The 13,402-nt window shown below is 32.8% G+C and overlaps 1 protein-coding gene across 2 annotated transcripts in view; it reads left to right on the forward strand.

Moving 5' to 3' along the window:
- Positions 1 to 5,258: 5,258 nt before the first annotated feature.
- Positions 5,259 to 13,402, forward strand: part of LOC118181164 (nose resistant to fluoxetine protein 6-like) — a 71,184-nt gene continuing 63,040 nt past the window's right edge. The window contains exon 1 of one of the 2 annotated variants that reach the window (XM_035350239.2): positions 5,259 to 5,710. In XM_035350239.2, coding sequence (XP_035206130.2) covers positions 5,407 to 5,710 — 304 coding nt within the window. In that variant the 5' untranslated portion in view covers positions 5,259 to 5,406. The remainder of the gene's footprint in view (positions 5,711 to 13,402) is intronic. The other variant, XM_035350238.2, reaches the window with a different exon arrangement.

The following is a 13,402-nucleotide window of genomic DNA, read 5'->3' on the forward strand; positions in this document are numbered from 1 at the left end:
TACTAATTTAAGTCAAATCTAAAGTAAAATAGTGCTGGATTAGCACGTTAAATTACGCCTAACAGGTTGACTAACAAAAATTCTAATTACGCCTAACAGGTTGACTAACAAAAACCTAATTACGCCTAACAGGTTGACTAATAAAAAGCTAAAAACGCCTAACAGGTTGACTAATAAAAACCTAACAGGCGTGATAAGAATCCGAAATGACCAAGGGGCTTACTAGCGTAACAGCGAGATAACAACGAAATGTGCCCTGGCTAGCGAAAACACGCTCTGGATAAACTCAGAGATTGACCCGTTTAAATACTCATTTACTTAACTTTAGATTTACATCCTGGCGAGAAAATGCGAGGGGAATTTGAGAAGTTCAGGAAATGTATCAAACTTAAAATAAATTTGGTATGCAAAATGAGGGAAACCCTACATGATACCCGAAAGTTTTCGCAGTTACCATACCTCCTTTATTTCGTACAAGGAAATAAAAAAATGTTAACTACTCTTTTCTCCAAATTTTTACATTTTGCTAAGGATTGTAAAAGAATTAAAACACATTTTTATAATTACTGTACGTAATTTTATCTACTTTTCTATTTTTAATGGCGTATATCTTTAGTATTAAATAATGAAACATGTGTATTAATGTATGTATACTGCTCGTATGGGGAAGAAACGGCGTCTCCTGCAGCCACTAAATTTCGAATACACGTAGTCATGCCCTCCGTATATGTCCAATTCAAAGTCCGAATTTTGAATTTTACACTTTTTTTCAGTCATTTTATGTTTTTGGGGGGAACTTAGGAAATATTAATTAACAAATTTACTGATTTAAAAGCAATTTTTGCTACTCGGCAAAGCATATATTTCAAATTTAATCACAAAAATCTGCGATTTAAAATAAATGTGTTGCCACTCGGAAATACTTGTTTTTCAGATTTAATGAACAAATTCCACGATTTAAAAGAAATATGTTGCCACTGCTCGAAATAAAACTTTTTTCTTTTCCACGCATCAGTGATTTGCCATTCAAAAAAGTCTAAAGTACTTAATTCTTCTTTTAAAATTAGTTTTTTATTGATTAACAGTTTAAGCGATTTAAAAGCAATAAAAGCAGTTTTCATTTCTTTAGTTAATAATTACTAACTGTATCCAAAACATTACACTTGCTGGATTCATTAAAATCACTACATAATGTTTTTTATTTCAGGACTATTTTTGGCGGCTAGCCGCACAAGCTGCTAGTAGCGCAAATACTCTTCTAAAATTTCACAGCTTTTTTAGTCATGCATTCCCTTTAAACCAAAATATTGTTAAAATGTTCAATATTAGGAATAGTCCCAGGACCCTGTTCCATTAAAAATTGAAGAGAAGCTTTCTTTTCTCTTAGTTTGTTATCATATTCCCAAATTTCGTTTCAGCATTAGAATAAAAATTAAAAAATAAAATAAAGTAATAAAAAAATTATTAAATATCATGTTATTCGCACTTAAACCACAAAATTCAATTCAACAGCAATACCGAAAATACACTCATGTCCATAAATTAAGGATAATGCAAAATCAGGCAAAGGAAGAGTTAGAAGCAAAACAAATTTGACTTATTTGTAAAGCTTATTTATTAAACAAAAAGTAAAGAGCAAAAAAAGATGCTATATGTTTGATATTATTAAAAAAATTAGCGATTTTTTCTCCCTGGAGCAAATTACCAAAAAAAACCTATTTATAAAAACCAATATTACATGGTTGGTATGATTGTTAATACATTGTATGTCTCCCAGACGATGCAATACAGTCCGTACAACGCCTAGGCATGCTGAGTATCAAATTATCGATCTGATCTTGGGGATATTACACCACTCACAAAGCAGTGCCCTCCGAAGTTCCGGTACACATGTAGGAGGAGGTTGACGGGCTGCAACTCGTCGGTCAAGCATGTCCCACACGTGCTCTACTAGATTCAAGTCCGGTGAGAATGCTAGCCAGGCCATACGGGTGATATCCTCCGATTGAAGGCATTCGCTTACGATGTTTGCACGGTGAGGACGGGCGTTGTCATCAACAAACACAAATTGTGCGCCCATGGCGCCCCGAAACAAACGTACATGTTGTTCCAGAATGACATCCCGATAGATTTGGCTTGTTATGGTTCCAATATGAACATGCAGGTCAGTTCTGGAACCCAGAATAATTCCACCCCAAACGAGCACTCCTGCACCACCGTAACGGTGTCGTTCAATGATGTTTTCTTGATGGTAACGGATACCTGGAGCTCTCCATATGAAAGTCCGGCGAGAATCAGACTGCAAGCTAAACCTGGACTAGTCGGAAAACATCACACAAGCCCACTGTTGCGGTGTTAACAATGCATGCTCCCTATTCCAGGCTAACCGTAGGCGACAGTGAGTTGCAGTAAGTGGAACGCATCTGACAGGTTTACGAGCATATAGACCAATCTTGAAACGGTCTGCCTTGAAATTGTCGTACCAGTGGCTGAAGAGAGCTGACGAGACAGGTCTGAGGCTGTGCTCCGCCTGTTTCTTTTGGCAGTAACTGCCAAATACCGGTCCTCATTCGGCGTTGTAACTCTGGGGTGACCTGTGCTGTAACGTCTACTCACATTACCATCATCTTGGAATCGTTGCCAAAGCCTGGAGATGACACTCTGAACAATTCCAAGTTCGTCTGATACTTCCAGTTGGGTACGCCCAGACGGCTGATAATTCTACCACGTAAAAAATCATCCAAATGCGTCCTTTGTGTCATAACTATCCGGTTATTGCACTGAAATGCTTGTAAAGCGCCTGCGAACAATTTTAATTCTTTGCCTGCATTCCTTATATATCACTCTCTTACACTCTCGTCATTGTGACGTACCATCGGTGTCATCTGATTACTTCCTGAAATTTGCATATAATTCTTGAAGATGTGTGTAGTGATTTTACAGGTGATATATTTATTTTAGAGTTCGATTTCAGCGTGACTCCGAATTATCCTTAATTTATGGACATGAGTGTATATAAAAAAGCAATATCTTTAAAATTTCCGGTACATCTCTCCCGCGCTGGAGATTGAAATGTTTTTTTTTTTTTTTTTTTCCGTAGAGTGTTGCCATTGCTCGCTTTGAAATCGTTGAGTTTGTTAATCAAAAATTCTTTAATGTCTGACAAAATGTGAAATAGGTAATAAAACAAGTTCCAGATGCCATTTATTCGGCGGAGGATTACGTTTTTCAAAATTGGATGGCTGTAGGTACTGTTGTTTTATCACAATGCAAGAAATATACATACATCTAAGCAGATTCTTCGTTATTTAATTTCTTTAAATATAATACAGAACGATAATATTTGTGGCAACGATTTGAAAAGTGAACCGACATTTCAAGGCAAAATGCCAAAACGAAATTAATTGTCCTTCTGGGCAAATAGCCCTTTTGGACTAATAATAAATATAATAATAATAATAATAATAATAATAATAATAATAATAAAAACCTGAAAAGTTTCAAATTTTCTAAAAGGATTTGTTAAGGTTCTTCGCACTTTCGCTTTTACAATTCAACAGCAAAATTAAAAATTTTAAAACTAGTTTAGTAGTATACGGTTTAGAATTCCCGAAATAGCGTTAAGTGTTGGCATTGACTTTTTTTTTCAGTCTTTTATCAGTTTATCATATCAATCATCAAATTTCCTTACTAAGATGGCTCTACAAACCATTTTTTTTGGCTTTTTTATTATTAACATTTGGTATGTTAACTTGATATAATAAGCATCATGTTCTTGGCGCTTCCGCCACATAAAATTCGATTTAACAACAAAGCCACAAAATATTTATAAACAGCATTCCTTTAGATTTCTGGTAAACAATCTCGCTCGCTGGAGATAAAAATGTTTTTTCCATGTGTTGCTAATGCTTCACTTTGAAATCATCGAGTTTGTTAATAAAAAAATTTGCCAGAATTTTATAAATTATGGGAAGGATAATAAAACGAATTATAAATTCAAAATTCGGGCTTCCAGCTGCCGATGTTCGGGTGGAGGCCTAGGGCATTTAAAATTAGACGGCTCTAAGTACCGTTGTTTTTTCACAATACTAGAAATATCCATACATTCATCGAAATTCTTCATTATTAGTCCAAAGGAATTTGAGTCCCGAAGGACTATTACTTTCGTTTTGGCATTTTGCGTCGGACTCCTATAAATGTCGGTTCACTCTTCAAACTGTTGCCACAAAATGTTAGAGTCTTGCATTATATTTGAAGAAATTAAATAATGAAAAATCTGCATAAATGTGTTTATATTTCTCGCATTGTGATAAAACAACAGCTAATAGAGCTATCGACTTTTGAATGACGTAATCCTATTGCGAATATGGGCATGTGGAAGCCCAAATTTGAAATTTGGAATTTGTTTTATGATCGATTTCGTATTTTGTAAAACTTTAACGAATTTTTGAGTAGCAAACTCAACGATTTGAAAACGAGCAATGGCAACACTCTACGTGGGAGAAAAAACCTTTTTATCTCTAGCGCGTCGAACTGTGTATTGGAAATTCTAAAGATAGGCTCATTTGAAAATTATTTTGCGACATTACTATTGAACTAAATTTTATGGTTTAAGTGCAAAGAACATGATATTTAATAAATAAAGGTAGCACACAGAACGTAAAAAAAAAAAAAAAAAAAAAAAAAAAAAAAAAAAAAAAAAACACGCCCCTTTGGACGTAATTTAAAATCTGAAACATTTTAGATTTTTCTTAAAAATTTCTTTAGGTATAATACAGGGCGATAATATTTGGTGACAACAATTTGAAAAGTGTTATGCCGTTTATAGTCATTCAACGCAAAATGCCGTTTTGAGACTTGAAAAAGAAAACATTTATTTTTGTGCAGCTTTTTTCTAAAAATGAGAATTTTTGGTGCTTCATTCGAATAGCATAAAGAAATTAAGCATTTAAATAGGAAATAGAAACTGTAAACGAAAGCTATGAAAGACATCCAAACTGTATCTTAACATATTTTTAACGTGGTATTACCGGATCCTCTCCTTTATGACCTTGAATAGCTTCTAGATCTAATTTTCGCATTCTTTATTTTATATTTTTTTCATACAAAAATCCAGCTTAGTAACGTTTGTTCTAGAAGAGAACTTAGAGAAACTGAATCTCAATTGCTCGGCGCTGAACTGACGAAACGGAAGAGGAGGCCCAATCAGCAGCGCTCTCGCAAACGAAAATGCGTGACGTCACATAAAATTGAAGCGCATTTAAGCGTTGAATTTCTATAATAATCTGTTTTCATAATAGTATGTCTTTAGCTAAAAAATCGTTTTCTGTATTAGTAAGATTGTTTTGAGATCCTTATATTCTAAAATATAAAATTTTGCAGCTCTTTTTTGAATATATTTCAATAATGCGTCTTCCGAAGATTCAAACTCTCGTGTTTTTATTTCTCCTGTATGGCATTTTAGCAAAAACTGTTCCATCTGAAGAAGAAGCGGAGACTATTACTGTAGAAAAAAGTGATGCTGAGAAATTTTCTGACATAATACAGGCACTAGAAGATAATTTTAAGTATGCTATGAAAGGAGCTGTGCGTTCTTTTTTGCCAGGAATGTTAAAACTGAACGAAGAACGTAACATATCTCGAAAATGTTCACAATCCTTAATGAAATACGTTGTAGCTCTCACCAAAGGGAAATTATGGGCTGTAAAAAGTGAGTTTTACATTTTAATATTTTTTTAAATTTTTAAAATATATTTAAATGAAAGAAACACTAATAATTATTTTAAGTAAGAAACATTTCAAGTCGAAAAAGCAACCTTTTGACTTAAAATATTTCTCCATCCAGAATTAAAAGCTATTATTGACTTGATCATTTTCTGATTATTTTTTAAATGAATCTGAGATTTTTTTTCTAAATTTTTTGTTCTTAATGTCTGAAGTTAAAATTATTTGAAATTAATAGTTGGAGCGAGAATAATGCATTTTTTGATCGTGTTGTATTACATTAAATTTGCGTCCTCGAGTTTATTTATTTTTATTTATATACTTTATCTTTCTTAAGTGGAGTTAACATTTGAAAATATTATCTAGGAAAAGTGTGGCATTCCATTCTGCACTTATAAACTTTACAATTTTAATAAAGATATTTTATTAAATTATATCCATTTTAAAATCACTTTCTAAAAGCATCAATTTGGTTTCCAACTAAAATTAAAGAACCATTAATTACATGCGCAAATACTTCGATTTTAAAATCGATACTAAAATCTTATATTTGTGTGTATATTTTCTGAAGTTATATTTACAATTATATTACAGAAAACTGATTTAATTTTTAAAGATCGTTATTTTTCCTGTTCTAGTTTTTAGAAATCTCAGAAATTTATTAACTTAATTAATTTCAAATTTTTAGAAATTAATTTATTTAGAATTTATGAAATAAATTTAAATTTTAGAAAATTATTTAATTTTTAGAAATTCATTTTTTAATAGTAAGATAGAGATACAAATCACTAGGAATCCTTAATTAATTCATTAATTTTTTAATTAAAAGTTAAAATTTAATTAGAAATTAGTTCTAATTAAATATTAATGGAAATTAATTTTTTAATTAGAAATTTTAAATTTCTACAGATCTTAGGTATTGTTAAAATAGCATACAGAAAACAGATATTAGGAAGTTTTATCTTTGGTACAAAATAATTTTTATTTTAGTTTCTTATCTTTCTTTTTATATATGTGTTTAAGCTGTGTGTTTGTAGTTAATAGTAATACAAAAGTGTTTAAAATGCTTTACTAAACAAAAATAAAAATTTTTCCTTTAGCAACTGCAATCTAAATCTTCCCCCACTGCTCAGTATTCAGCTCAAGATAATTAAGCTAAATGTAATGTGAAATAATTATCGATTGTTTAATAATTGTTCAAGATATTATTTAGATCTAATTGATCTAAGTGGGGTAATGGACTTGTAAGTATGACGCATAGTATTATTAGATTTCCTGTTTATCATTCGCTATTTATAAATTATCTTTTATAATGCTCCCTGTCATTGTCATATTGTTGTAAGCTGTTATATTTATTGTTGTTGCTTTTGTGACTAATCTCGCTTGTCTTGATATCAGACCAAGCCCAAATTCATTCTGGCACGATTCATTACGAAATTCATCCTGGCAAGGAGGCACAATTATTCCTATCGTTGGCAACAGCCTTGGGCACCGTACAAGGGACAGTACGTCTCTGCTCAGTCCTGCTCGCAATTTTGAAGAAGAGCTTCCAAGGGGACGGGTCAGAGGATCTTCCAACCCTCTTTCCTTACCCGCAACCTCTCGAAAGTATTTTAGACTGGTCGCAAATTTAGAATAGCCCCATGCCGCACAAGCTCTCTCTACATTTACAAACATCCATACCTCTTTGAGATTCGAACTCGGGCCCATCGGTACGGCAGTCACAGTCACTAACCAATTTCTTATATAGGCGTCTATTAAAAAAAAAATCATTTTTTAAAGAAATTCAGAAGCCGTTTACTAACGATTACTTACTAAACCACAGAAATGACAACGCATGCTTTTCCTCCATTAGAATTAGCTACACAGTGAAAGTGTTACACTTTTCAATGTATCCTTGCGTTAACGTTGTTAATTTGACCTATTAAAGTAAGTTTTTTACTTGGTGGCTGTTGCAAGTTCATTCTACTTTCTAAACAAGTTCATTGGCCTGCAGCTTCTTAAGCAACTAGCTTATTTTACATTGTTTAGCTTGAATACAGATGACATTTAAAGGAAATAACATTCACGTCTATATTATGTCTTTGAGAGAGATGTAGGAAGTTTCAACGAGAGGAAGGTCAAGGCTATCTCAGTGAGCTTTAAACTTACCTTAGGTTTAATTTTTAAGCAGGAAACGTTCTGTAATTGGGTCAAAGCATTACATAAAAAGCAATCCTTAAAAATTATTCTTTTATTACAGTATGTTTACCAAAGGAAGTTTACGATTCTAAGAAAATAAACGTAATTATAAGACACTGCCTTTCATTTCAGATTATACTGAAATCAAGAAAGAGGTTTGGATGATAAGAAAATAAAATTATTTTTAAATTATACCTGTAATATCATTCTATTCTTATTCTTAATTTCATTAGCATCGATAATTAAAGAAGCTTTAAGAAAATAAAATGAATTCAATAAAACGGTAAAATGCGTGTGTGTTTTTAAATAATCGGAAGAATCATCTAACAACAACCTAGTAAATATTTTTAATAATATGTTTCCATAACTTTTAATAATTAACAAAACATTTTCAATTTGATGTTTAAGATGTTATTTTAATGCAAATGGTTAAAAAAGTGTAATGATTATTTTTCTAGGTAATTGAACTAACTGAAGTGTTTATATTTTTATTTAAAAATTATTTATGTGCTCTAGAGTTGCATCGAGGAAATTCTTTGTTTTAATACAATATAAATTCAAATTAATCTAATTTTTTTAGCCCAAAAAGGGACGTTAGGTCCGAATAGGATATCAATCTCGAAATTGCGTTGAAACACTTAAATGCCTTGTATCACTTTTTAACATGTTGCCACGTAATATTATCGCCTTTTATTATATTTAAAGGAATTAAATAATGAACAGTCTGCATGAATGTATGCATGTTTTTCGAATTCTGAAAAAACAGCGGTAACTAAAGCCATCCAATTTTGAATTATGTTCTCCTCTACCCGAACACGAGAACCTGGAAGCGCGAATTTTGAGTTTGTTTTATTATCTATTTCACATTTTGTAAAACTCTAACGAATGTTTTATTAACAAACTCAGCGATTTGAAAGAGAGAAGTGGCAACGCTGTACGGAATAAACCATTTTCATCTCTAGTGTAAGAGACTGGAGAACTGTACGGAATAAACCATTTTTATCTCTAGTGTAAGAGACTTAACCATACGCATTAAAATAACAGATATACTATTTTTAGGAAATTCTACAGATATACTATTTTTAAGTATTTTGTGATTTTTGTGTTGAATCGAAGTTTATGTGGCATAAGCGCCAACAGTGTGATATTGAATAAATAAAGACACGAAGCTTATAAAAGATAAAGGACATCTGGTAATTATTTATAATTTTGCTGTTGAATTGTAAAGTGGTAAGTGCAAAGGAAATGATGCCTAACATTTACCTTATGATAAAATGATGCAAGCAAGTGGAAAAAAATTAACTATCACCTTTATCTATATAAAGAGGTAACAAGCATTAAAAATATTCTCTGTTTTGCAGCAGAGAAATTTCTTTCATAGTTCGTTTCGTTTCGCTATTTTATGACATTTTTTCTTGGCCACTAGCAACAGACACATTTACAAACAATTACAATGAATCCTATCTAAGACAAAAACCAGTGGTTAGAGAAAATTGTAAAATGTGTTAGAAAGGGATTCAGAAGAGACCTTTTTTGCGACGTTGTACCTATGAAAGTACGTACGTAGGTATGCATTTCACATAACTCAAAAACAACCAGTTGAAACGCTGAAATGTTGTAACATCTAGTTGTGCACCTCCCTTTTGTTGCAATCGATCACACGAAACGTATATATGTGTATGTGATGAAATAAAATGAAGGATTTGGAGCTTGGCGATGGCGTAATAGATGAGTAGCGAAGAAACTTGTCAAGGCAAACATGTCCGGATTCAAGATAACTTTATTATCGAGGAAAGCAAGTCGGGATTCGAAATATTTGGTTCACATACGGACGAGCGTCTTATGGGCTCTACATTTCTGTTAGATCAGCACATATTCCTTGAACAAAGAAAGTAGCCGCAAAGCTTCTGGCCAGGAGGAAAGCATAAGCGAAAGTGACACATCACTTCATAGAAAGAAGGGAGGGAGTCAGTTTTTATTTATGGTTTACAATTCGGTGATTGATCAAGAGGGCATTAGGGGTTACGTAATATTGCATGATTAATTTGAATGACGCAGTTTAGACTTAAGCGCTATTTTTAGGACAGATAAATGAAGTTCCCAAATGAAATAGAAAATAAAAGTGGTTATAGTGATTTAAATTTAGAAGTTTGCTTTTGCGCCAATATTTTATTGGTCAGTGAGTCCAGTTTTTTTATTCTTATATGTTGGCAAATTGTACAATTTCTTTCTATAGAAGATTAAATTATGTTGTTCTGCCATGCTTTTATTTAACTTGCATGCATATAGTTGTAGAATTATCAATCCTGTTCGTTGGCCGAATTGCTTGTTTTGCCGTAGAAACTCTAATTTTAATTTTAAAACTTGTTCTCTTAATTATTTTTAACTGAATTTTGTGTTTTACATTTTTCTGTATTTTAGAAATTTTAATGGAGATGTTTTGATTGTTGTGTATTTTTGCCTTACCACAAATTCAGAACTGAATTGATTGAATGAGTAATATATCTCTAACGAAATTTGAGGAACTAAGTTTAAATTAAGTGCAGCAAAAATTTAATGGGACTTACGAGGGATTCATGTGCTGTCCACATCAGATTTTTAATTTCAATAAACCTAATATTTTATTACGATAGGTAAAAATTAATTGCATGTGGTGTAAAAATTCGGATGTGTGAGCTGCTATCAATTGGAAAATAAGCGTTGAAAAATCATTTGTAAACCGAAACAGTACGCTGAACATATGCATGCTTAGTGATGTTGTGAGAGTAGTCACAACAACAATAACACGCTCAGCGATTTTAAAGAATTAGGTTGCCACTAGGAAAAGGGTAAAATATTTGTTTACAAATTTAATGAATGAAGCCGGAATTTAAAACAAATATGTTTTCGCTGCGTGAAACAAGTTAATTTCATCTTCAATAAGCCATTCTATTGCTATTTGGAAAAGCGTAAGATATTTAATTTTTTATCCAAATTTAATCTGTCTGTTATCTATATATACAAAGAGGAAAGTCTGTGTGCTTCGTTGTCCTCTAATAGCTCAATCACTACTATATCGTCACCAAATTTCCTACAATTCTTTTCTGGGTCCTGGAAAAGGTCGACGTCCACTTTTTTCCAAACAAAAGTAGCTAAAATCAGAGATATTAATTAAAAACTCGAAAAACGATAATTTCGCCCTTATTTTCCGAGTGGCAACAGCCTGGCAAGCTGGAGATGAAAATCTGTTTCATTTAGAAAGTTGTTGCCACTTCTCGCTTTCAGATACTAGCGTTTGTTAAGAAAATATTTCTAAGTTTTACAATGAAATAAAAATAGCATTGCCAAACATTAAATACATTATTCCCTATTCCGAAAATTCGTGGCAAGCCACTTCGATTATTCCCATCTTCGTATGACTTTAATCAGCCGAAATACTAATTAAAAATTCTGAAAACGTTCATTTTCGCACTGATTTTTCCGAGTGGCAACACTCTCGAGCGTTGGACATAAAAATGCTTTATTTCGAAAAGGGTTGCTGCTGCTCTCTTTCAAACCGTAGAGTTTGTTAATAACGTGTAAGTTTTACACTATCAATTATGATCCATTTTTTGCCACATCTAATCGACTAAAATTGAAGATAGTTGAAAGATTGGATGGAACTCGAGCTTTTAAGACTATTCGATTAGAAAGACGAAAATCATTAAAAACTGCGTGCTATTATTGCTGATATAATGAGATAGAATTAGCTTATTTTTCTATGGAAATTTTTTATTAGAGAAGGATTACAGCGTTATCGTTCTCTCTGTTATTAGATGCATTACTCTCAATCTAACATAACTTCGGCTAGTCACTTAATAAACTAAGCGATTTAAAAGCAAGAAACTCAGTTTGCTTCTCTGTTTTCAATCATTACTAGCTGAACCCATAATAATGATAAAATTCTGATTATTGATATAAAATACAATGATTATTTACATGAGCCGCTATAAATCATACCGTTCGTAGGACTTTTATGTTTTTAAAAACAATTACAATTTCAGGCTTCTTAATTTCTGATAAGTATGATTGAATAGCTTCTACACAATGAGACGAGCGGCCATCTTATTTTACAAGAATTGCAACAACTTAAATTATGCCTTTCTTTTAGTAATTTCTTTTAAAAGGAAATGTATAAGCATTACCGCGGAGGAAATATTCTATGAAGCAATATAAGGAGAAAAAAAGACAAGAAAAGAAAACCAGTAAACATGAGTAATTCTTCTAGAAGATATTCTATTTACAAGGATGAATGCACTTTTTCTTTGCCTACGCTGCTCCACCTATTCGTGAAAAGTCTTTAACCAAGGGCATCAGGAAGCAACTTTTTCGGCGAGTCCCAGTGAACGAAAGTTCTACAGAGATATTAACGACTGGAAGATCTGGAAAACCTTCTATCGGTGAATGGAAGTGAATGTCAGTCACTTCACCTGTCGGCGACTGAAATTAGATCACGTTTCGTTCTCGAATTGTGAAGGTCCGATACAGCTCGAGTTGATTTCGGGAGTGATGACCTTTGGAAACTTAGCCACCTGTTAAGCGCTTTACTTGACGAATGATTACGAAGACCTTTCTCGTGTAAAGAGTTTTCTAGCTTACTGTGTAATTATAATTTCATTGGGATATAAAAAAGGTTCTATTGTTAATGACATCCTGCGACAGGGATGTTTTTGTCGCGAATCCAAATACTGAAATCGAAATAGTTGATTGTTTGAAGGATACAGAACAGAATTTTATTTATTTATTTATTTGTTAGGAGCTCATATATTCGTTATCAGAGTTAATTGCTCAAAGTAAATGTATAATGTCTGCGGGGCATGGGAGCACTCTAAATATGGGGCGAGCTGAAAAGTCCTCTCGAGAGGTAGGTTAGGGGAAGAAGGGTGGAATTGAGCTGGTCATCTATATAGTGCTCAGGCATTGCTGCAGTTGGTGCTTGCCACGATGAATCTCGTGGGCTCGTGTTGACCACTCTCAGGCAAGTGAGATTGGTAACAACAACAATAACAATCCTAAAGATGTTGATTAGTAAAACATTTATTTGGCCTGATGCATATCTAAAATGTATAATTTCAGATGTAGCCACTACCTACGGAGTACATTACACTGCATGCTTATTACGTAAATAATTTTTCATTACATGAAAACTGCAACATCGAATGCTTTGCATCCTGACTTTCGTCTTGTAGTATTCCTGTACACTTTTCCCCTTTCGAATGTTTCGTGCTGCAGAAATTTTCATCGTCAAGATGTCTTGAAACTGTTCTTTATTTTATAGGAACATTAAACATGAAAAAACAAAGCGATGCTCTCAACGGAGATGGAACTCCGAACCTCCCGATTGCAGTTCTCACGTGCCTTCTTATTAAATAGCGAACACACACGGTAAAAAAGGAAACATTTCTTTACATTCTGCCGCATTTAAACGGCGACTGAGAAGGAGAGGATTAAATCGTTAAATCCGGGTTATAACGAAATA

Source organism: Stegodyphus dumicola, chromosome 1 (genome assembly GCF_044657685.1).
Source record: "Stegodyphus dumicola isolate Sdum_Otavi_A_Nest chromosome 1, ASM4465768v1".
NCBI lineage: Eukaryota > Metazoa > Arthropoda > Arachnida > Araneae > Eresidae > Stegodyphus > Stegodyphus dumicola.